We start from the raw sequence: 27,029 nt of genomic DNA on the forward strand, positions 1-27,029 counted from the left end.
CGCGTTCTCTCCAATTCGCATCTCTTCTCTATTTCTGTTCTTTTATACAATTTGTAAATTCAAGCTAATGAGAACAAGGAGTGAAATTGCTCGGTTGTTATTGCATAATCATGCTTGTATCGAATTTAACACGATAAACAACGCACACCCTCGCACTCTTTCGCGTAAAACGCCTTATACCGCGAGTAATCGCTGTTTTATTGCCGATGTCAATGATATCCATTCGCGATTGTTGTACGATTGCGTGATATCATTTTAATGGAACGATAATTGGGCCCCATGCGTCGCCCCGTTGTGTAATGAGCGGTGGCAATGTACAGTCATTGTTGAGTATGCAACGGAGAATGCAAACATGTTCCCGATATTATTGCACTCTCGCCATGGAAGACGTTGCACCTCAAGTTTAATCAGTTGGTCACCCCGACACAAAGCACTGAAGCGTGGCAATGCTTCGGGCAGTTTAATTAAGCATGTTCCACATCGTCAAAATATAATATATTGTGTGATGTACAGAGTAAGTCAATAGCTATTATCACCTTGAATATCCTCGAAGCTAAAAACAAAGATCTTCAAATTTTTGAAACTATTCCAATTAAAACAAGGCTGTGCCTTTTTTCTAGGAGAAGTAGCTTCGAAAATTTTAAGATTATTTGGTAGTTTGCTTCGAAGATGTTCAAGTTGGCAATAGTTGACAGTTATTGTGTGACTCACTCTCTATATATTTAATACATATTCCTCTCTATATCGTTTTATTAGATTTTCGTATCGTTTTTCCGTAACTTGTTCAAAATTTAAAAATACGAGATAAACGGAAGTGTTTTTTTTCACAATTTGGCTGGAAAGAAAATAGAATGCGAGACAGTCACGAGGATCTTTGTGTGCTCTCTCAATAAGGAACGATTAAATTCCCATTTAAAACATTTCTGTGGAAAGCGACCGTTTTAAAAGACGTTCCGACCGTTACGTCATTGGCTGTCAGCTACTCCATTGCGACGGGTTGTCTTTAATCGTCTTACATTTTTTCACTGAAAGGCTAAGTGGATTACAGAAAATTAAATCTTTTTCACTTATTCCCCTTGATCGCTCACGATTATCTCGTATCGGAAGCGATGCGGATAAAGTCATCGTCGACACGACACAGGAATTGAGTCTCTGCGGTACTAATAGGATCGTCTAAGGGCGTAAACGATAACGGACTCTCTACTGGGTGCAATAAAAGAGAAATATGAGCGTCTGATGGCGCTTATATCACGAGTACTCGACGGAGGTGTTAAGGTTTTCGTAGTGAAAAAAGACTCTGGTCAGATAGAACACCAGAGAGATGCTCAGACTGTCGCGAAACGACATGCAAATGTGTAAATGCATAATAGATTGCAAACCGAAGAGCTCTTCGTGGTTAACCGACGAATCGATGCTACTCTCGCAATTATTGATTAAGAAGTGGAGATGCGCGGAATCACCGGATGACTCGTTTTATTCCTATTAAAGCATATAATCGTAGTGTTTCGAGAAAGCGATTATACCCGTAGTTTGTGTTCACTTCAAATGTTAGGTATTAATTACATCAGCATGATGCGACCACGTAATTTTGAAGTTGGAAAATTGCCGTCGAAGTTTCAGGATGAGAGTTTTAGGATTGTATTTTTGACAGCACTAGTCCTCCTCGTGAACTCACCCTCGTCCTTTGAAATTGTCGGGAAATACTTTGTCGAGAAACTTGTGTAATCCCGAGAATTGTTCAGTTGTTCGAGATATTACGTTCGATTGGATATTACAAGGACTTATGTCAATCTCATCTAATACATGAAGTCTGGATTCAATCAATTTAATGCCGACGCGAGGAAAGAAAGCTCTCGCGTATACAGGGTATTAGTTAAGTATGTTGCCATACTATTGGCATGAAATGGCAGATATGCACTTTACCTACCAAGGCGTATTTATGTAGGAAGATATCCCCAACGCAATTTACCATGTCGTAAAACATTTGCGAATATTCACCGCTATCTTCGAGAAAAGGGTTCTTTTGTAAGGAACACTGTTGATCTTGGAAAGCTTATAAACATGGAAAGCCTAGTTAGAACATCAATACTAGAGGAAGCTGTTCTAAACGAAATAGATTATTACTACACGTTTAAATTTTTTTATTACGGAAACTAAGCCGTTTAGGACACATGTTTATATGAACTTTTTTACTTGAAATAAACCAAAGAATCGCTCTGTTGAGTATGGCAACATACTTAACTATCACCTTATATATAGTATATACATCATAGGCATGTTCTTAATGTCCTCACCCTACAAAACTATATATATCAGGCTTTCTCTGAAAATCTTAAAGTAGGAGTAGTACTCATAGACATTAAGAGCGCTTTTGACAACGTTAATCCATTTAAACTTGTCACCATCCTTAAGAAATTAAAGGTTCCTAAGGAAATTACGAAATTTATTTTATTTTTACTTTTGAGAAGAGAGGTAATCGGGTTCTTCGGCGGTAAATGTCTGAGTATACGCAAAACCTTTATGGGAGTCTCTCAAGGTTCGATGCTCAGTCTCTTGTTATTTATCCTTTACATTTCTAACATTCACTCTGGGCTTGATAAAGATATTGACATTCTTGCTTATGCTGATAATATCGCAATATTTTTCAAACATAAGCACGTGATTGAAATTTCCAAAACTCTGGAACGAAATCTCCATATTTTATCCCAAAATGTTTTATCAACCTACTAATATATTAGCTAAGAACAAAACTAATTTCAAACTCTTCACCGACGTTTAATTTATTGATTTCAAGATATAAGAAATTAATTTTGTACATTTTCCGGAAAGCTATCCAGCTTCATCGTATTAGCGGGATGTCTCCAAGAGAATATTACTTTGAATATGAAGTCATTTCTCTCAAGAGAAAGTAACAACTTCGCACTTTCTTTCATTAAAAAAGTTTTACAACGCTATTCATATTAGACAAGATGAAGTACCTGTTATTCATCCAGTAATATATGATCGGATTGACCATGGAGTTGGACATGGCGAGCCAGTAGAAGCTTAAGTATATATGTTGAACGTAACTGCTCTCCGCAATTTGACGATAATGGTACACGAAAATGAAGAATCCCTGATACGGTAACCAGCACAGCGCGAATATTGTTACCACGATGCTGAACATCTTCACGACCTGTAAAAAGTGAGGAAAACATCTCAGAAATCTGTGCGTATCATATTAAGGACTTGGCAAAATTCGTCGGCTCGCGTGTGGGTTTATTAGCATTAATGACGAGCTATTTCGTATAAACGCGGAATCAGACACTTATTAATTCACGGCCGACTGCACGTATGCTATCTTGACATTTACGTATGAACAGTAATTAAACCGAGGATAACGATCGTCGAGTATCCCGCAGTGATATTTAAAGCGTTCGCTTTGCCTTTATCATTGTATAATAACGATATTTACGAGGACCACTTATAGTTGCAATTATTCGTACCTAGTCTTGAAACTAATATGTAACTATACGCATTGTAACGTGCACAATACCTAAGTAAAGGTATTAAGGGATCTTAATAGGGCCTATTATTCTGAACTTTCCGCTTATAGACGACTCCTCGACATATGTGTGGCGTTCACAGCTGGTTGTTAACTCAACGTCGTTAAAGGCAACTTGGGCGCAACAAAGCATGAAATTAGATGCGCTAATTTACATAATATAAAAGTGCACTCGTATATTTGCTGCTTTTCTTATTTTACTTTGTTTCTAAGTAGATAGTTGTAGGGACTTTTGATTAGCGCAAATCAATTCCAGGTGAATCCGCGAATCTGTTCATAATTATAATGATTTAGTTCGCGGAACCTGCGGCACGCTTCGAAATTTTTAGTTAATTTCACGGATCTTATATATACACAGGGTGTCCCGTCACTACCATATTATCTCTTAAGGACTGATTCCTGAGGTAATTTGAAGAAAAAAATCCGAATGCAAAAATGTCGAAGCTATAATACTTTTCAAATATAATAAACGATTAAAGTTGACCAATTATATTAGCTAAAGTACGCGCGCTCAGGTACGGTACAACAATAGTACAGGTACAATTGTACAGGTGAATGTACATAAGTGAGAATTTGCATAAGATATGAAATTAGTTGTAAATCTCTGAAAGAAACGTCAAATGTGTGACAGCTCATTGATTCTTATAAATGTATTGTGTGATATTTTATTCATAACATTTTGACGAGATTGTTATTATTTGCGATATGTTTATTTAAATAATAGGAAAGGCAAATTATTGTTACATACGTTGTTGTATGTATGGAACTTCCATATCAATATTTGAAAAAGGGGCGACATGTGCATGCATTTGTATCATTGTTAACCATACACAAAAAAAGAACTAACTTTCAGAGCTAAAAAATAGCTGTGGCAGATAAGATGTGTCACTGAAACAGGGGCAGCTAATGTCGATACTATCGAAGCTAAATTTATTCGCTGTTAAACTTACGCGCTACAGCGAGAAATATTAGCTGCTAGAAATAAATGACTGTAACAAATGATTGTAGCTATACGGCAAACTTTTTTAATATATGCATACGATAAGAAATTTAGGAATAACTGCCATTTTCTTAGCTACTTGAAATAATGTGCATTTTTAATGTCACCTAATATATTAGTATTTCATAGCGAATGCATCTTAGCTGTCATATCCAATTCTTAACAATGACAGCTAAACGATTAGCCTTTTGATTAAGTTTGAATCAGCTATCGCGGTTTAGCTGATATTACCAAATCATTTTTTTGCATGTTTAATTGGTCAACTGTAATCGTTTATAATTTGAATATTATAGCCTCGATATTTTTGCATTAGGATTTTTTTCTTCAAATTACCTCAGGAATTCGCTCTTAAGAGATAATGCGATAGTATCGGGATACTATCGCATTATCTCTTAAGAGACTATCCTAAAACTTTTATTTGAAACATTTTTCCCTAAAATGCACTGTTCAAGAAATATTTGAGGTGATCGATTAAAATAGGATACCCTGTATATATATATATATATATATATATATATATATATATATATATATATATATATACACATACACATTTTTTTATTTAAAATTTTTTTAATTCAAGATATTTATTTGCATTTTGCTCTCACTTATCATGCGCATGTTTTTAACCGCAAGAACCTGTTAAAGCGACAACAACAGAAGAGGGACGGTCGGGAGACGACAACGTACCTTGCGTTTTGATTTCATCGATTCCCTCTGGTTATGAGTGACTTCACCGATAGATCTTGAGCCACATAACTCTCGACCCATCAACGCGTAACATACACACATCACTGTCATAGGAATCAGATACGTTACAGCCAAGAATAGGAGATTGTAACTGTAGAACAAATAATTTATGTGAAACGCCAGAAGTGATGTCCTTATTACGATTTTTTTTATTAAAGCCGTAACTTAAAGACTTTTTTATTAAAGTCGTAACTTATCTCATAAGATCCTGTGTTCGCAGCAAAGACGATTACTCAAGAAGGAGAAGGAGGAATCTGCCCTTGTTAATCGAGGTTCTGTGCGCACGACGTGCGATACAGTAATACGCAATGTTCATACGCAACAAATTGATAATTTTTCATCCTTAATAAAATTGCGCGTTTAAATATATGGAGGTCGAGAATTTATGTGGTGAAAATCTCATTGCCTCATCTAATTGGTCGCGTTAAAAGAAGATTTTTCCTCAAGATAAAAAATATTCAACGCGCGTGCTCGCGGGATTATTGACGTAACCGCTCGGTACGATAATTTCCTCTTTTTTTCATGTGTCAATCAATTAATATTATAAGATGCAACAAGCTCTTTAAACGACGTTTTTCCACATTGTTTTTCCGTTCCACGGAGATATTTTGTCGCGTCGCGTTCTAGGAGAGATTACGCACGATCTCAGCCTTGCCCTTGCAAACAACATCGATTGAAGTTTCAGTCTCGAGTCTCTCGAGAGTACGCAAGAAGTCACGATTGCTGGGTAACTTAAATTGCACATAAGAGGAACATTCTGAGAGATTACTTTGGATTAGATATAGGACTAGAAACAGAATCGTGTGGGAAGTTAAATTACCATTTCGGCCTTATACGGTACATTGTGCATCGCTACTTGCTGAGATATTTTAAGTTATTCTGTTATGCGCTATTAGGTACACCGAAACTGTTACATCCGTTGTTAGGCAAACTTAACTTGGAGACGTGTAGATGGGTGTAGAAATAGCGCTATTCACTACATAAACTCTGACGTTATATGTTGTTCTTCGTAAGAGATGGGTGCATCGCATAAGAGATGGGTGTATCGCTAACGATTTCAAGTTTCCGGGCTACTCGATAAACAAAAGTTTCGCTCCAAGAGATATTTAAAGTTCTGTTTATGTGATGTATATGAGGCGCTCTCAGCAAAATTTTGCGGGGAAATGCTTTTTAATGAATTAAACCAGCTTATCTGTTAAATTCTTGAATCAATAGCCACTACCATTCACAGTTTCCTTTTATATTCAACAACTTAATCCAACAAATTTCATCAATCCCGTGAAAGACACATAATAAAAAATATTAAAGAATTAAGAATTAAGAATTATAATTAAGATTAAAATTAAGATTATAATTAAGATTATAATTAAGATTAATTAAGATAAAAATCTCAGAATACGTTATTAAAGCGTTACACGATAGGAACTTCAAGAATCAACATTACTCGTATAGATAGTGACAACATTATGATCAACAAATATAAAACAAACTCATGTTGCATTGAAAGTCGCGCGACTTTCAGACCAATAATAGGTGTTTTCCATTTAATAACACAAGTTGACACAAGCATCATCCTATCTTAGTTACTTATTGAATATGGAAAAAAAGGCAGAATGATGCTTGTGTCGATTTGTGTTATTAAATGGAAAGCATCCAATATATATAAATAGGTTTGCGACTCAACAGTCTCATTAATAATCTGACGTGGAAATGAACACGTCACGTTGCGTTTTCCCAAATCGGTCAGAACGTCAATGAAATCAATTATATTATTATGTGATATTTCGCGCATGTCATCTTCGTATTGGGGCAATCGTGAGCGACGGTGACAGATCGAGAAATTCAATAGGTGTAACTACCACGCTATACTTTTATTTACGTATTTGTTTTTATTATTATTTACTTTTACGTATTTATTTTTACGTATTTATTTTATTATTTTACGTATTTACTTATTTTTATTGTTATTTATTTTTACGTATTTATTTTTATTTATTTTTATTTTTGTTGTGTTTAGAGAGAGAGAGAAAACGCAATCGAATTTTGTGTTTTCGATATTCTCGCGTCGAACATCTCTCGATTCGTCGAGCTCGAACAACACCTTCATTGCTATTAATTAGGAAAATTATCTTTTCGTTATAGATCCGGTAGATCGAGCGGAACTTGCGACCACAACAGTTATAGTTTCGATGGATACTGATGCAGCACCGGAGGATCCGGTTCAGGCCAAGCAGGGTCGGCTTGAAGGTAAATTTGCAAATCTCCTATGTACATTTCCATTTAGTCCTTTGCGGTCGAGAAGCAGGATATAGTTATGAAAATGATTTGTATTACGGACGCAAGGGATTAATCCGCTCACATCCCTGTACTTGTATTTTGTTCGTTACATCGAACACTTGAATCTAATTGACCAAATTATTCTCGTTTTTGTTTCAGATCTTCTACAGGAGACGTAGCCGGCTCTGACTTCGAAGCAATTCGGTGAGTCACGGAACACAAAAATTTCAGGTGGTGGGATTTTGCAAAATTTCGTTGGAATCAATACGATTTAGTTTGGTGTAGAAACGTAGAGAATATTGCATGTGAGTTTTTATATGTAGATGCATATGTTATTAAACGAAGTGTGCAACTCGAAACGATCGAAGAATCACTTTTTTAAATGCATGTATCACATATTATATAAATATTAAAAAAAATGTGTTTAAAGACCATATTTATTGTTTTTTTTCGACGTTTGAATTTTGGTATAACCATGTTAACTTTATATGATTTTTCGAATGCATTGGATTTTTCAAATGTATTTAATTTCTGGCTGCTCTTAATTTTTGCTCTTTTTTTATATTTTCGCTTCTCGCTTTCATATGTGATTCAAGCTTTGAATTATTCAACAGAGTTGTTTATATGATTTCCTATTAGCATTTCGAGTTGTGAACAATGCGCATCAAAATTGCGCCATTGCGAGTGGAAATCAACGGTTACTTCGCATCCGTTGATTAATTTCGCGATCGCTGCAGCTATTAACGTTCGGAATCTCTCTCATGCATTTATTAAGTACGATTATATCTCGAAAGTGAAGAGGTAAGACTTGTTAAATTGAATTTATCGTCGCGATAAAGGACCGCGAAGCAGCCCGGCGCAATTTCGCACGACGAATGTAACGTTGAATCGAGATTTCGACTTGAACCACGCGAATGTGACAATTCATCGCGCCGCGAGGGTATTTTCGGAGCGCGGGAATATACGATCACAGTAGATATAAAACGTGCAAATTTGCAAGTTTTTATTTCGTCTTCCGTTGATTAAATTCATGGATTCCATATAGCGCGACAAATGATAATTTTTCACCGAAGTTTCGGTGAAATCTATCCGCCGAATACCGTTAAAATGTAAATATTAATCGTGCCGCGAGTGTATTGAAGGGAACGAACAAGCTAGCTGCCCGCTGCAGGCTTCTTGATGTGGAGCAACACAGTTGGTGGTTCATCGTCGATAAATCTTGCTGTATCGGACAACAGCAGAACAGGTCGGACTTGGTCATCAGCGGATTTCAACGATATATGATGAGCGTTGAATTTTGACCATCACAAATAATTCTCACCAAGTGATACACGCCGATTTTATTTATCCTCTGGTGGTTTGATAACCTTTTAGGTTTTTAATAACCTGATACATTTTTTCCTAAAATGTATTGTTTGTAAAATATTTTAGCCTCTCGTTAAAATGGGTGTATAAGCACTGTCATTGATTTTGAACTAATTTCTTTTGCATAAACAATCATCCTTTGGGATGTATCCTTTATATCATGCCACAAGAGATAATCGTCATGTACAATCGATGAGGGTTACTTGTCAGACCAAAATGTAACGTAATGTAATGCATGGTGTGTAGTAAGTAGTAAATCGTATTGATTTCCGACGAAAATATTTGTAAAACTATACACATCCGGACGGATTAACGTCCGTGTCATATTAAAAGCACTTTTTGAAAAGTTATTTTTCGATACAACGCCATGGTGTTCAATCAAAATCGAAGATTATGGAAAAATGTCGATATTATAATTTTACAAAACAAACCGTTTAAAAGGTAGATATATATTTATATCTTATATTTCTTATATTTTATATCTTATATTTCTTATATTTTATATCTTATATTTCTTATATTTTATATCTTATATTTCTTATGATATTTTATATCTTATATTTCTTATTTATATCTTATATTTCTTATGATATTTTTCGATCTTGCTTGATATTTTTTCGCATTTGTTATTATTACCATTGCGACACATACACATGTGTGTGCCAATCGACCTTGTAAGAAAAAACACTTCAGATTTCGTCCCATTATCTAAATTGGTCTCCTCTTGTTTACCCCGTTTGCGCGAAAAGGAAAACCCAAACGCATTTAATATCGACTTTCCGCATTCTGTGTCTAGTTTTTCTTTGCGAGCTTTTCTTTTTCCGCCATGTAATATAATACGCGGTTTCGATCAATTTTGCTTAGATTCTGGAACAATGCGAAACAATGGGTGGCAAGTATTTATCTATAAAAGTGGTTTAACTCTTTTAATTTTGAAACTATTCATTCAATAAAAGAACGGAATTTTTTAATTATCATATCGAGCCGGGCGATTTAAATTGTACGATTTAAATTATTTTATCTCTCATTAGTTATCTTAATCGGAAACCGATTCTATTTTAACAAATGTAAGAAGAACTTGGATACTTTTTCCACAATTTTGTAACAGCTAAAGATCAGCGTACGAAACAAATAAAATTCCGTTAATTTATTAATTTATTTTCCGTTAATTATTGACGTTATATTCAATAAACAAGATATCGTTCTATCTGACGATGACGTTTGAAAAATGTGTTGTTCGATCTTTCACGCCAAAGAACTCTAAAACTCTAAATCGATGTGTTTAACTGCGCGAGCGTTGCTCACAGCCGCGTGTTAATTCGTACACGTCGTCTTTAACGGCTCTTCGGGATCTCTACGTCTTGTTTCGAGCGAGACTGAGTTATGCTGAAGCGGTCAGGACTATGATTAAACTCTTAAATGCAAATGACTCCCAATTGACAATGGTACTCGGTAACAATGGATCAGACGCGACCGCTCTAATTAGGTCGAACTGTTTTCATCATTCCCCGGTGATACGTTAACGGCAGATGTCGCAACAATTTCCTGTTCCTACCTTCTTAGGGCAATCGTCGATTTCATGGATTTGCATTTGTAATGGCTAATCGCGGCCGAGGAGTACACAGTTAGCTTCGAGATTTCTTTCTGCACGCGATTTCACATGCTATATCTTTCGTCGTTAAGTTCGATTTAGACTGTAATTCGCAACGGAATTCTGTTTCTACCGAAAACTCGTGCATAATCGAAATCACGTTCACAGATGTCTGTATCTTTTACGTAGCTCATGTATACGATATACTACTTTCTCGTAGCGTACTTCTCTCTATTATGTGGCGCATAAAATCACAACTAGAACATGTCGTCTCTCTCGAATATTCCGTCGGCTAATTACATTTATAATTATACGTCAATTACATTTAAGTTTACGGAGTCGTCCGTAAAGAGAACTTCAAAGAATATTAGACGCGAGTTCTGAGTCGTCGCGGACTCACATACTTCCGCAACTGTTTCTACAAGCGCGAACTCTGAGTGACTACTGCTCAAAAGAATAATTCTTGGTAGAATGCAGTCCGCTACTTACGTGTATTCTGTTTTGCTATGCAAATAACCGCCGTCGGGCCACAATAAATAACAGGAGACTCTGCTTGTACCGTTGGAATACCTGCAAACGACTGAATTAGTTTCTTCTCTTATTTCTCCTTCTCTTTTTGCTTTTTGCAGTTTACCGACTTGCATAACTCTAATCAAATAACAGATCGCCGCGGGCGTAATGAATATTTTCTAGCGGCAGAGAGAACCGGCCGAGCTTATCGAAACTATTATCGAAATATGCTTCTCGCATATTTAAATATCAATCAATAAAGGCGTTCGTAGGTTTCTTAAGTACGTTATCGTAAAGTGCCTTCAAGAGCGAGGAGAAGAGTCATTCAGCGATTGTAACCGGAGGGTAAAAAGAAAAATAATCCGAGGGTAAAAACTATTCATACAGAACATGAACCGCGCAAAGAATATTCGCGAAAGAGGATTTCGGATTCACTACGAAAGGCACTTGCTAGTATGAATCTTTCACGGAAATCTAATAAAAAGCAAATGCTGTAATACTATTAAAAAGAAAAAAACGTCGATTTTATGCCTGTGCAGTCTCCATGCTGAATTTCTATTCCAAATGCGACGCCGAAGAATCACGATGCCTGTTTCAAATTAGGTTTAAATTCGCACATGCGAGTGTACCTGCACACGCACGGGAAATAAAATTGCTCCTCTCGATTGACATTCGTCGCAGCGTGCAATTTGCGGTTTGATACAATGCATTATTCATTGTATCACAAAACGTGACTTTTTGCTTATCTAAGCCCAAATTATTTATGAAAATGCACAGTCGACTTTTTCTGTTCTGAAGCGCACACAGAAGCGCACAGACGACTTTGGAGAAGTTTAGAATCGTCCTTAAAAGGTAAAATTATGTTTGGGGGCCGGCAAAGCGAATATATAATAGGTAGGAAGATTACTTTAGGATGACATTTTTTCCTATGAAAGCTTTTCTTAGTGAAAATCAAATTTTTGCTTCGGGAAATAAAATGAACACGTTGGCTACAGTTTTTCTTACTTTGTAAGCTATACACTTTCCCACTGTTTTCCTTTATCTTTTATTCTTCCTTTTAATATAGCCTGGAAGCCCCAGTACAAATTGCAAAAATAGACATACGTAGTAAAGCAAAGGGATGAGCAAAGAGAAAAATTTATAGGAAAGGGAAAGGTCACTGCGGTGAGACGATAAGATGCTCGCGATGACGTCACCTAGTTGTCGAACCAGTGGTACATGAAGATAAATATTCCACGAGTAATTTCGCAATATTCCGTGCCAAAAATTTTGTTTTTCTTTACTTGAAGTGGGCGAACATAATTACTACCAGTTTCTATTGAATTCGTAACACCAAATAACGACTGCTTTTTTAATTTCAATTCCAAACTCGTTCACTTTCCCAATAAATACTATTGTTATTTTGATAATGTTCGCTTTGTCGGCTCAGCTCTCACCCAATGATCGTGTCCAATTATAAAGCGAGAGTATGCTGGACTCATCGTGTGTCTATATAATATTTATGTACTGATGATATGGGGTGTACGGGAAATATCCAATGATGAAGCTCGCGCATACACGATAACACATAATCCTGAATATGAAATGACCTGTGAAGATAAGACCCTTGCAGGCCTACAAATACTTTACGAATATTGATAGAAGCGACATTATATACTGGGAAATATGCCACGGACTAAGCCTTTGTAATTGAGTCGACACACAGGAGAAAGGGCCGAAGACAAAAGCTCGGTAAATAACCTGTTGTTAAGTCGTTCTTTCGCGCGTAACAAAAAGCAAAGCTTTTTAGTGTTCCCCGATAAAATGTAAACCTTTCGTAAGCGCGGCTTGTTTACCGATCACCGATGATACTATGCTCTGCGTATTATACATAATCAGGTTGAAAATGTCTGGAACCGAGTTACTGTTTCACCGTGAAGTGGATTTATCGAAGGGATGTAGATCCCACAAGAATGAAGCTCCACAGTATTCCGAGCATTATAAGATTCTGCACAGCGGAGCACTTTCGCGTAAAAGGATCTTTCGAGAAGTAAGAAGTTATTATGATAATTACTGGCAAAACATGATTTTTGCTCTCTCTGTTCTTGCGTCGATAACAGTCTGTTTCCGACTGGCAATTCACAGGTGCTTTCTTTTTATTTGGGAATTACGCAACGCAAGTGATTCCCATGCCGTATGGTGCATACGATGTGTTCTCGCACACGTGACCGGAATTTTCACATTTGCAGCGTGATGTATCTAGCATCTCCGGACGTATTTCAAACGGGAAATGCGTTCTTCGAAGATCCTCCTCCGGCGATCGGTTACAGGAAATAACGTGGCGATGTAAAATGTACGAAAAGCAAAGTACAATGCTATTCATCAATTGCTGTCGGGAGATGCGGGATTTGTTACGCATTCCGCTAGCTTCTATTTTATTCCTCTTCCTTTCGACTTTAACCCTTAAGCACTGACAGGAGTCTGATAGACTCCCAATGAAAAAAAAAATACCTATTACTGTTTTATTCCCACTTAAGCGTGTACACATCGCGTCCGTCTATCTTTTCTTTGACCCGTAAGATACGAAGTGGCGACAAGGAAAGATGTTTCGCACACTTTCTCAGGTAATTATCAAACTTCGAAATATTTTTGTACACGCAAAAAATGATGCGGTTGGCATTACCGAATTTTAGTTGCGACAACCGAAATTTTCGGTTCCTCAGGAATCAACTGAAAAATCGGTTGCTACAAAAAAGAAATTCTATTGGAAAGTTTCTGTTGTGCCAAACATATATTCGATCATCCCAACCGAATTTAAATGTTGTGAAAAATAAATGTGAAGTTTCATTCGTCCCAACCTATACCTTCAGCTCATACTGATGGATGTTCAGCTATTAGGAATAGATTAATATTTAAAAAAATATATTTATATATTCCTAATTTTCTCATGCCTCATAAGCCACTAGGTATCGAAGGTTGTCAACACTCCAAACTTTCGTGAATTCTCCCGCGATAACTTCGATCCCAAGCAGTATATCCCACCGGTTACCCCAACAATCCATGTCCTGACTCCGTTAAAATGTTGCTTAACCTGACGATCGAACGGCACGCGACGATTCCCGATGACTCCAACGATATTCTTATGATTAATGCTTATATAATGTATCCTTATTAGTACAGTATATTATAACATACCTAGCAAACACCAAATAATAGTTATATAATTTTTACTTGATGTTTGTTGGATAATTTGCTGATATTGATAGATATTGGAACAATGCAACAACATTTGATATGCGATGAATATTGATATAATGTAGTGAATCAGTGATAATTACTTTTAAATTTTTAACAGAATATTATAATGATTAATTCAAACAAAAAAAAAATAAAAAATCCAAGAAAATCCAAATTAAACAAATCGAATTATTAAATTTTGAAAGATACTTTCAAAAAATACTATTTAAAACAATAGTGTTGTTTCATCAAATGACATGGTTTCCTTGAACTTTCCCGGGGGCGTGCGTAATGCATTTCCTCTGCCTAAAAAAAAAAAAAAGGTTTCCTTGAACGAAATAAAAGTTTTGCGAAAATATGGCTCATCTAATAATACGGATCCATAGCGGCAACATTCAATTGAATCTTCAATGAATTCAACTTCTTTCAACCGAATCTTTTCGGTTGCGGTAACCTTGATGTCGTTTCTTGTTGCTATGTACCATTCAGTCCGATACTCTCTGTGAGAACAACAGTGAGAACAACAGAATAATCATCTGCGATAACCATTTTTTTGGAACGGAAAATTTTAGTTCCTTTAATCAAAAGCAATCGTTAGTGTGAATAATTCTTCAGTTATTGGAACAGACTTTTCTGTTATTGCAACTGAACCTCGTGTAACAGAAAATTTCTAGCTGTCATTACAAAATATTTTTTTGCGTGTAGATATGTGTCAGTGCTTAAGGGTTAAATATACTGTGAATTCACGGAAAAAAATAATTTACTGCAGCAGCAAACTAATTTGCTACATATGGACAAGGTTGGTAATGTTATTTTATAAAAGTAACTCGTTACAGTTATTTGTTATAAATTTTAAAAAGTAACTCATTATAGTTACCGTTATTTAAAAAGTAACGAATCGTTACTTTTCCGTTACTTTTTTAAATGCTATTAGGTGTACAACTTTGCTTCCGCCGTTTTTTTTTCCGAAATTCGAGGCTTTATTGTAAAAAACTGGTTATACATTTATGATTTAAAGTATTGTCCATCGCTGGCCACTACTTTCTCCCATCTTTCGGGCAGCGTACGAATCCCGCGTCGAAAAAACTGGTCATCTTTTGAGGTGATCCACGAATCGATCCAATTTTTTAGTTCTTCATAAGACCGGGAGTGCTGGTCAGCCAGGCCGTGTGCCATTGATCGAAACAAGTGATAGTCAGAGGGAGTAACGTCTGGAGAATACGGCGGGTGGGGTAGGACTTCTCATTTCAATGTTTCCAAGAATGTCTTGACTACTTTCGCAACATGGGGTCGAGCATTGTCATGCTGCAAAATCACTTTATCGTGTCTCTCGTTGTATTGCGTCCGTTTGTTTTTCAATACTCGGCTCAAACGCATCAATTGCGTTCGATACCGATCGCCTGTGATTGTTTCAGTCGGTTTTAACAGCTCATAATACACTACGCCGAGCTGGTCCCACCAAATACAGAGCATCACCTTGGAGCCGTGAATATTCGGTTTGGCCGTCGACGTGGAAGCATGGCCGGGAACTCCCCATGATTTTCTGCGCTTGGGGTTATCGTAATAAACCCATTTTTCGTCCCCAGTCACAATGCGATGCAGAAATCTCTTCCGTCTTTGCCTTTCAACTACCTGTTTACAAGCAAACAAACGCCGTTCAACATCTCTCGGCTTCAATTCGTACGGCACCCAATTTCCTTGCTTCTGAATCATTCCCATGGCTTTGAGGCGTTTTGAAATGGCTTGTTGAGTCACTCCCAATGATCGTGCCAATTCTTCTTGATTTTGACACGAGCCTTGATCAAGTAATGCCTCCAATTCTGCATCTTCGAAAACCTTCTCTCTTCCACCGCTATGCCGGTCTTCGACGTCAAAATCACCGTTCTTGAAGCGTTGAAACCACTCACGACACGTTCTTTCACTAATAGCGGCCTCACCATAAGTATTTGAGAGCATTCGATGAGCTTCAGCCGCAGATTTCTTCATATTGAAGGAGAAAATTAAAACCTCCCGCAAATGACGAGAATTTGGCTCGTAAACTGACATTTTCAATCGAGAATAACTTTATGATGCAGACACAAATTGACTAATGTTTCTATGGGGTTATGTTGACAGATGCCCAAGTTTATTGTATGACGTCTATGATCTATTTATTTCGACCACCATTTACCGCTAAAACCATTTATAGGAAAACGGTGGAAGCAAAGTTGTACACCTAATAAAATAAGACTAATTGAGTTTAATAAGGCAAAATGGACGAGAAAGGGAGGGAGAGAGAAATTTATGTTGAATATAGATATGAAATAGAATAAATTGAGATATAGATATATCTGATATACAAGATGTGTGTGTGTGTGTGTGTGTGTGTGTGTGTGTGTGTGTGTGTGTGTGTGTGTGTTCCGCCACTACCGCATTATCTCTTACTGACGGATTCCTGAGGTAATTTGAAGAAAAAAATCCTAATGCAAAAATGTCGAGGCTATAATAATTTTCAAATTATAAACGATTAAAGTTGACCAATTATATTTGCTAAAATACGCACGCTCAGGTATGTTACAACAATAGTACAGGTATATACAATAGTATAGGTGCATGCACATAAGTGAGAATTTGCATAAGATATGAAATTAGTTGTAAATCTCTGAAAGAAATGTCAAATGTGTGACAGCTTACTGATTCTCATAAATTGTGTGATATTTTATTCATAACATTTTGACGAGATTGTTATTATTTGCGATATGTTTATTTAAGTGATAGAAAAGGCAGATTATTATTACATATATTGTTGTATGCATAGAACTTCTATATCAATATTTGGAAAAGGGATGACATGTGCATGCACCTATACCACTGTATTGTACCGTACCTGAGCGCGCGTATTTTAGCCAATATAATTGGTCAACTTTAATCGTTTATAATTTGAAAAGTATTATAGCTTCGTCATTTTTGTATTAGGATTTTTTTATTCAAATTACTTCAGGAATCGCCCTTAAGAGATAATGCGGACAGGACACCCTGTATATCTAATATAATCGCTCGTCGCATATCGCGTGTCGCGTCATACATCGCACTAGTCTGTGAGACCATTAGCGAGGATCCAATCAGTACTTTGCTTTAAGAAGAAATAAGAACTCGCTTATGAATATCGCTTATCGCTCGTCTCACTAATCACGTCCAATGTACAAGGCCCAAGACAGGCTTAAGACATAAGCAAAGTGACCAATCACCATAATTGCAATCTGCCAGATTGAGGAATTTAATAGATTTAAAACAAAAAATAACTATTAGAATAACGAATTAATCGTTATCGTTACTGGATAAATGTAACTACCGTTACCGTTACAGTTACCGATCAGAAAAAGTAATGCCGTTACCGTTATAGTTACCGGAAAAAAAGTAACTGTAATGATAACGACGTTACAAGTAACTATTTATTTTCCAACCTTGTGGACAGTTAAATATAATTCGCTGTGTTAGCTATTTTTTCTTTGCTGTAGGAATCTATTTTCTTGCTATAATAACAAGAGAATTTGTTCCTACAGCAAGAAAAATAGTTAACGTAGTAAATTTGTTATAAATGGACAATTAAGCATAATTTACTGTTTTAGCTACTTTTTTTGTTGCACACAGAAAAAAAAGTTTGGTTAAATTAACCAAATATCTGGTCGAATATGAACGATCCAGAAATTCCGATTGAAGTAACCCGAATTCTGTTTAGTTGTCCATGGGCCGATTTATCAATGCTCAGCTAAAAGTGACTGCTACGTAACTGAAAGTTAAGAGATAGCTAAGAGTTATTGTTCTAGTTATCATCTATCTGTTTATCCACTACATTATTGACTGTTAGTTAAATAACTGTGAGTTACTATCGTTTTGACGTAGGTTGGTATTATGTGGGCTGTTTTTTTTAGCTGCACTGTGTGCAACTAAAAAGAATAGACCAATGAATATATGGATTTGTGCGATATATGCGGACTTGAATGATATATATAACCTAACAATAAAATTAAGCAAACACTGTGACAGTAAAACATTAAATATCATAATGTCATAATATAATAAAATATAATATAAATTGATACTTGTCTGACTATATTGCAAGCAGAACTCTTACTAACACCTACAAAATCTCAAAATCAGCTGCTATTAACATTGTGCCTAATGCATAGAATCTCAAAGTTAACAGTAGCTTGTCGATAGGTCTAATAGCATGATTTCTAAAATAAATATTTGTTAGTTGATATTTCAAATTAATAGTAAATACCAAATTGTATATAGATACCTATCCGTGGGATTTTCTATGATATTTTCTATTTGCTCTAGAATCATCAATACTGTTTCTTTCTTCAACCGAAATCTTCGAAAAAAATCCAATTCGTCCCATTTGTCAAAGTGATTGATTCTATTTTGTACTATGCATGGTCTTCTTTCTCATTCCATAAATTCAACGATTTCTTCATCATCGTCAATGAAATCGTTTAAATTCATATCGAGTACAAAATATTTTTATAACATAATGAGTACAAAATATTTCTATACATGATATATTTCTATACATAATGAGTACAAAATATTTCTATTAGCGGTGGACATATGCTCGCATCGTTTAGCGCATCGTATCCACATGAAAGTGAGGTTACGTTACTTACTGAGACTTCTATACAAATTGCTAAAATCTATGGTTACCTGTCAGTTATGTGTTTAGCAGACAAAAATTCTGCCAGTTACTTTAATAACTACTATGACTAACAGTTAATATGTAGCTGTTAGTTATCTCGCATCGATAAACACATAACTTGCAGTTAGCACTTAACTATTAGTCAAATTTAACTTGACTGAGCATTGATAAACCGGTTCCATATGTAGCAAATCATTTTTTTCCGTGTTTCTAAAAATATCAGATTATATGATTATCGAGTGATATACAAGAAACATACGCACACAACGTTCACGTAAGCACATCTCCGGAACGGAGACGCCGCTGACTCTGTCGGGATTAACTAAATTCTCATTTAATGGCGATCTAACTAGCTCACCTGCGCGATGTCGTTGTAGAATACAGAAGGCACGGGGTCGCCAGCGCGGACGAGATGCCCCAAATTAAAATTAGAGTAATTACCGTTCTCTTGCGAGACATACGGTGCTTGAGAGGATGCATAATGGCCATGTACCTGCAACAAATGAAACAACCGTTACTCCCGCGTCAGAATTAAATTCCGTGTAAATCGAGCTGAAATTTACGACGACCGAGAGTTCGCTGTGCTCTGCGCGGCTGCTCGATTTTAAGCCTGCATTAGAATCTCAAATGCTTCCATCTGTCTCTGCCGAACGTTATTTCGGAAAACTTGAGTTAATTTCCGCTGTCGAAGGCTTAAAAATCTAAATAATATTTACCTTCTCCCTTATTTATCGCTTCCCGGAATAATTTTCCCTTTTCAACGGACGCGGAACGTTACTCAACGCATTTCTCGCATTTTCTCTGTCCGTTGTAAATATAGCTTCCATGTAACGGCATATGATTTACATAATAGGCATTTCGTATAATGCAATAATCCAGAGTGCAGTCGTGGGAATCAATTTCGCGCCAGTAAATCGCAGTTGCGTGCAGCGAAAAGGTAAATTATTCTTGCAGATTACAATGCTATTGTCGATTGAGAATATATTTATGTCATATGTGTTAAGTATATTATTATGCTCCATAAGTAATGATTTTGTGAGTAATATTATAATTAAGCAAACACGTGCGCCACGCGATATACTACTGTGTCCAAAAAGTAAGACCAATTTAAAATTTTTTTTTTAAATCTTTATTTATTATTCAAAATCTATTTCGTCGCCCTCAAAGTAATCCTCCTCAGACACAATACACTTATGCCAACGTTTTTTCCAACCCTCGAAACAATTGTTAAAGTCGATTTCCGGAATGGCCTTCAAAGCTTTCTTCGATTCAGCTTGTATCTCTTCAATCGAGTCAAAACGGTGTCCCCGGAGCGGTCTTTTGAGTTTAGGGAATAGCCAGAAGTCACACGGTGCTAAATCAGGTGAATATGGAACGATATGGGTCGAATTTTTAGCAAAATGGTCTCGAAGAACCAATGCAGTGTGAGATGGCGTATTATCGTAGTGCAAAAACCAAGAGTTGTCTTTCCACAATTCCGGCCTCTTTTTGCGAATAGCTTTACGCAAACGACGCATAATTTGACACAGATGTCTGTCACAGTGCTACCAATTTAGAAAAAAAATATTTCTGACATTCGATATACCCGCGCAATTTAATTTGAAAATTGGTCTTACTTTTTGGACACACACTGAGAGAAAAATATATGATATTTGGAACTATAATGGCATAGTAAAAAGATTATAGTTAGGAATATAATTTTTATAGTAAATGTTACCATAATATTTGTAATATTTACAATATTAGTATAGTATAACTGACCCGTGTAAAATTTTTACCAAGAATTATAATTATTTGAAATAAAAAATATAGTAAGGTAGCAAATATTGAATGGTAAGAGAAATTAACTATTTTATATAGTCAATACAATTGGAATATTTGGCAAATATAGGTACATGTAACTATATTCCCAAAAGGTGCTTTACCATATATATAGAGTAATAAGATGGTGACTATAAATCTGTGTTCATTCTATCATATCTTCATGTTTAAATGAACTATAAATATATGTTTGAGGCCAAAACGAACTATAAAATATAGTGAGATTATAGACATTCCAACTGTTTTTTTTTCTCTCAGTGCAGTAGTATAATCCAACAACGCAGCACACATTCGACAAATTCGTAAATATTGTCCCGGACGAGAGACCAAATGCGGACATATACGGGAATTGAAGAGAATTTTTCGAAGATACGTGTGAAGCGAGCGTCAGAATAATAGTCCGCGCGCGCCAGGGGAAATAAAATCTTATTTAGAATTGTCTCACGTTTCCAAGGTGTGAGCGAGAAGCGGTAGTAATAGCGACGTAATGTGATATTAAAGCTAATTGGAATTGTTATGCAAGTAGCGTGATACAATATCACAGTACGTCCACACATTATTGTATGCATTCCGCAAACATTTGTCGAATTACAAACATAATTCCTTGCCCCAACATTAGCTTTATTATTCTCGTAATTCGTCACGAGCACACGCAGCGAGAACAGTTTATTGCGAAATAGCACGTAATAATTGTTAGATCTTTATCGCAGAAGACTCTTAAGCTCGACACAGATCGTTATATGCTTATCGCGGTGATTGAGTAATCTAAGTACAACAAATGAAACATTGCGAGTCTCTGGAAGACTATTGATTTCGTTTAACGTGAATGATATGACGAAAAAATTGCGAAGCACATAACATTCCACTATAAATTCAAGTGTATTACTTTTAGACGCGTAAGCGTGTAATTTGGTTGAAGCTCCTTTTGTACGCAGTTTTGAAACACATTATTTAGCGCGTTTAAGACATGTAAATTATGATTTAATACGTTGAAACACGTATTAAATGACGTGACTTGAAATGATGAGAAACTTGTAAGAAGAGATTCAATTAAAATGACACAATTGGATTTGTAGTGTGAGAAAAGGCTCGATTTATTTCTTGTAGTTTTACGTTAAGGTTTTGCTCCATTGCCATTTGGTAAAAGGCACTTAATGTCAGCGCTCGGACAGATTTTTAACAAGACTTAATTTATCAGTTAACCGAATTAGCTAAACGGAGGAAAACAGAAAGAAACGCCCGAACAGCGAATCGTTAAGGTGGCCCGAGAAATTAATTACTTGTTTTATGGCGGCTTCATTCTGCTCGTCGTCAATATAATTTCAGCGTGACAATAAGCATCCTACGTTTGAAACACGGAGCCCGGTTATTTGTCGAGGGATAAATCGCACGGCGAGTTTTCTGTTGCGAAATTAAGCTCGATGATTACTCTCGCACTCTACGTCTTTCGCGAGTCGAGGCGAGATGGTTAGGGGCTATATAGGAATTTAATTTAATTATTTGATAGAAATAAAATTTCTCGAATAAACAAAGAGTCTTCGCGCGACGTGGGTTTTCGTGCAAATATGAGTGCAATCGTCGCGGAAACGAGATTACTCGCTGGATCAATTTATGGGAAAATTTTACCATTACAATGCAAATAACGTAAACGCGCGCGCATGTGACAGCATTGCAAATCTAAGTGTGCTAATTTTGCATGCATAAGTCTATGACTTGGCTGAAGCCCTTTTTACACGTTTTTTGCGAACTGCAAAAGATTCTATGTTAAATTTAGCGCACTTCGCGTGTCCCAATTTATCAACTCTAATCTCTATGTTAATTTGATATAAGGCAAATATGTTAATGAAATATATTGTTTTATGGTCAATATTACTACAAAATTATATAATAATTTACATAGTAAAATAATTTACGTAAATAATTTATATAGTAATTTACATAGTAATTTACATAGTAAAACAATTTCAATAACCAAATATCAACATATTTACATAGTATAACAATTTTGATAACAAAAATTTGAATTAAACGCTTCAAATTGACCGCCATTTTAATACCGCCATGTTTGTTTGAAAAAAATACTCATGGCATATTTTTTTAAGTTAAAGTATCGGAAACACGTTTTAGACACTTTTCCAAGCGATATTAACACGTTTTTATGGAGAAAATAGCATAAGAAGAAAAATTAGTCCTAAAAAAAATGCGTTTTTTTATTTTATTTTGAAAAAATTTTGCATAAATTGCGATTTTTTTTCTCAACGCTACTCGATAGAGCGACATCGAAATTGGTAGGAATGGTACTCTTTATAAACAACAGACCTCATTTTCATAATAAAATAAATGGCTCAAATCAACGTAAAATTTAAGCGCATTTGGGCGTTAATGGATTAATATATTCAAACGTTTTAAATGACGCGACTTGAAACGGCTTAAGAAACATGCATGAGAAGAGGTTCAGCCAAAATATAACTGGATTTGCAGTGAGCGTGTGTGTGAGTGCATTTGAAAGCAGGGTAGATTATACGCCCACCGGTTGCACGGCTCGATTAGTTTCCGCATTGCACTTATCAATCATCGCGCACACTAATAACTAGAGCTTGTTGTCCTTCGCGCACGGATCGCTCTCAGAGTGCCGCCTCATCGTTTAATGACACGAAGTTAAACAGTCGAGCGAGCGATAATGAAATCTCACATTTCGCATCATACAGGACTCCATTTACCGCCATTTGCTTCATTCGTATCGCGATGATTCGCGTTAGTTAACGAGGTGAATTTAATGTGTGTCATGCGGTTGTTTCCTTAACTCGTAAATAATAAGATTCTAATATTTGGCTCGCAATATATCAGTAAAACACTCTGCCGTTTATTGTGAACGGTATCATTGGAACTGCCGTTCAGAGTAAAATCGTTGGAGCATACCATATTACCGGCACATTGTTACCGAGTTTCAACGCCGCATCAAAATTCGAACAGTGCAGTTAATTAACGTCGCTAACCTGTTCCATTAAGACGTCAAGGTGATACAAACAAGTTAGAAAAGACGCGTTAATTAATTTGTTAATAAATTAATTAGCCGTGCGTTGTTTATTTTCGCGGGAATTTAATCACCGCGATGATAGAACTTGTATATAGATAATACGAATAATACGAATAATACTCATTATCGGATCAAAAAGGCACGATAATTGGAATTAAACTCAATCTCTGCGTTAATCAAGTAGTATTCAAAATTAATTAATCATAATTACTTCTTAATTAGGATTATCCCAGCTACTCCTGAATCTCGCTCTAAATTCTTTAATTAAGGACAACAAAGCGAATAGCAGAGTCACTTTGATAAACGTGCATCCCTCCTGCTCATCTTTTTCTGACATAAAAATCGCGGCGCCTGTCACGTCGTTATTGTACGCCGGGACAATAGCTGACATGGAAATGGTTGCATTGTTAGCCGCGAGAGGTTTCGCAGGCACGTGCGGAACACAGAACTACCGTCGCGATTTCAGAAACGACATCGAAGCCCGAAATTTCGCGCCGCGAAACCTCATAGCGTCCCGCACGTGGTAAGAATTACCACTTGGCGAAACAAGTTCGCCAATGGCCTTATAAACCGGCGAGATGTCCACGAGAATTGTATTGAGTCATTCGTCGCGGTGAGTTGACATGCAAAACATGCACACGGAAGCGTGCGAGCGTGAGATTGAAATGTGCACATTTCGCGAAACAAGTCGCACGCAATGACGCATTTTCATGCGTCGGTCTGCTCCTCGCATTATTGTTGAACTCATCTCTCTTATGGAAACAATTAATTAGGAGAAATTAAAAGAAATTACATCCGAAGATAAAATTTTGTGAAACCTCTGACCGAAATTTTTGTAGCATTTTTCCGGACGACTGATATTTACGCTAACGTGTGATTTTCATTCACTCTTTCATCCGATCACGTTAGACTTGGATTGTGAACTCAATACAAACCAATCGCATCTATGTATTAGAAGTAACTGGACAGATTATGCAAACATGCGCAGCTATCTGTCATTTACAAGCTCTCATTTGCTAAATATTAGCGCGGTAATGCGTGAGTTTTCAAAGTCCGCGAATATCCATTTTAATCCTAATTCCACCGTCTCGTGTTTCACACGGTAAATATTCCATATCTATCAAAAGCAAAAGCCGGTGCTTTTCGAGTTTGCAAACGTTCGGACGAATAAAACGATACGTAAAAAGTTTAATTTCATAATTTCAACTCCTCAGTCGTGCAGTTGAGTTACTAGCACTTCACATTACGAAAAGGAAAATGTCAGCGATGCCCCAAAAAGAGAGATAAACGGAGGGAGCGTTTGTATCGGGAAATATCAAATGTTACTGAAGAGGATAAAATTCACGGATAAAAGCGGCAGTGTAAAAATAAAGGATAGACCCTTCGACAGTAGCTTGGACGTTATATCACCGTGACACAATTGAGTAAGAAATTCTATACCTACAGCCGTACATACTAAATACCGTATTTTATAAATAAATAAGTAGCTTACATCGCGTTACACAACTGAGTAAGAAATTCTATTATTAGCGCTGATTGGATAACGTTTTACACTGGTAGATAATAGTGGATTTCTCACGTAGGTGTCTCTTAAGCCTGATTTATAATACGCTTTTCGCTTTCTTTTTTGGTCTCTATTTTTTTCTGATTGAAAGCTCAAGGTTTAGGTAAAGCAATGGATCAGGCTTTGCAGCCGTCAGCCGTGAGTCAATCGGACCATCACGAAATACGACACAAGTACGGCACGTCGGGGAAGAAATAAAAGCCGCAAAGTAGCGTCTAATGAATATTTAACCCTCCACTGTCCACTGTGACTCTGAAGCCACCGTCCAGTTTCATTATTCTTTATCTCCGATATAAATGTTGTTCGTGCCTTGATCGATGTAACGTGAAAGTCACAATTTGGCTGTCTTTTTTTAGTATGTTGGCAGCGACAGTAACTTCTCAATGTGACCTCAAAGTCACAAATCTACTTTGGGAAAATAAAAAAATTAGAGAAGTAAAATTTCATCTTGTGTTAAGTACTTTAGTAAAAAAATTCTTTTAAATATAAGAAATCGATTTTAACAGTAGAGGGTTAATATACGAGTATATCAAATCTTATTTCTGACGCAACGATCACTGCCGCCTCTATTCACGTGTCTACAAACCGCAAGACGTGAGGAGCATAGCTAGTTCCCGCCGAAACATTTGAACTTGGATGTCTCTCTTCCGTGCGATCAGCACGTGAAGGGCATCGTAACAGGAGAATGTGCTGGAAGTTGTTTGATGCTCTGAGACATTTGAGATAATCCACTTTTATCGGACTACCTCCTACTCTCAGTTGTGAAGTGTTTCCCTGCACAAGCAACATAAACTCTCGCTCCTCAATGCGTATTGCCGGACGGAATTACCGTAAAACGTGACGTACGAGGTTTGTAGAGATCGTCTCTGAAAGTTTTTCGGCCGGAGATGTTATATCGTGTTCGATACATTCGATGGGTTTGCACGATGAAGATTTATCGATTCGACTGTTGGTTGTTAATAATAACGAAAGATGAACGCGATAATTGTCTTTTGCGCATAATGACTGAAAGAACTATGAAAATTTCGAATCATAAATCCTGGAGAATTGTTATTTTGAAAATAGCGTTATCGAGCATACTGTGAAACGAATTATGAAATATGACAAGAAATATGTCGAGTGAATCGAATTTTCGCGGGAAAACGGATTGCTATTTGTTGTCGCTGATTAATTATTAAGTCGCATCCATTTTAAATAAACCGATAGTAATTGATCGATTGTCAATTAAAAACTTGTTAGACGAAATTGGAAAGGAGATTAACAGACTCGGCTGTTATACGAATGTAATATACGAATCGTGATACACGATTATGCAAGACTCAGTTCTATTAACGAAAACGGCGAATGGCCGTTTGATTTTTAGCTTTCCGTTTTGACGCCAATTGATTTCTTGAAATGCAACGAAATAATGTCATAATAAGGAAAGATATTACCAAGCAAATGCCGATATCATTTTTCACTCAGCCAGTCAATGTGATATTTATATTTCATTCCAGACGCCAATTCTTACATTAATAAATTGCTGTATAAATTAAATAGTCTACATGCCGGAACAAACGAGGATGATTGAAACTGGGGCTTTATTTCCGTCGGTTTCAAATACATCTCTCGGCGATACTCAGCGACAGGCAAATTTATATCGGAGATAAATAGATTAGATCACGATTGGAGACGGT

The 27,029-nt window shown here is 36.4% G+C and overlaps 1 protein-coding gene and 1 long non-coding RNA gene across 2 annotated transcripts in view; one reads left to right on the forward strand and one right to left on the reverse strand.

The window, feature by feature from the left end:
* LOC116850206 (tachykinin-like peptides receptor 86C) overlaps positions 1-27,029 on the reverse strand; it is a 62,513-nt gene that overhangs the window by 5,400 nt on the left and 30,084 nt on the right. Inside the window, exons 3-6 of the mRNA XM_032828193.1 lie at positions 19,290-19,424; positions 11,017-11,097; positions 5,235-5,385; positions 2,979-3,175 (exon numbers count right to left, since the gene is read on the reverse strand). Coding sequence (XP_032684084.1) covers positions 2,979-3,175; positions 5,235-5,385; positions 11,017-11,097; positions 19,290-19,424 — 564 coding nt within the window. The remainder of the gene's footprint in view (positions 1-2,978; positions 3,176-5,234; positions 5,386-11,016; positions 11,098-19,289; positions 19,425-27,029) is intronic.
* The window catches only part of LOC116850207, a 109,110-nt gene continuing 89,515 nt past the window's right edge, over positions 7,435-27,029 (forward strand). Inside the window, exons 1-2 of the long non-coding RNA XR_004379282.1 lie at positions 7,435-7,541; positions 7,731-7,775. This is a non-coding gene — a long non-coding RNA (uncharacterized LOC116850207). The remainder of the gene's footprint in view (positions 7,542-7,730; positions 7,776-27,029) is intronic.

The sequence above is a fragment of the Odontomachus brunneus genome, unplaced genomic scaffold (genome assembly GCF_010583005.1).
Source record: "Odontomachus brunneus isolate Ranch 3 - 2012 unplaced genomic scaffold, Obru_v1 Obru_scaffold_136, whole genome shotgun sequence".
NCBI classification, from domain to species: Eukaryota; Metazoa; Arthropoda; class Insecta; order Hymenoptera; family Formicidae; genus Odontomachus; species Odontomachus brunneus.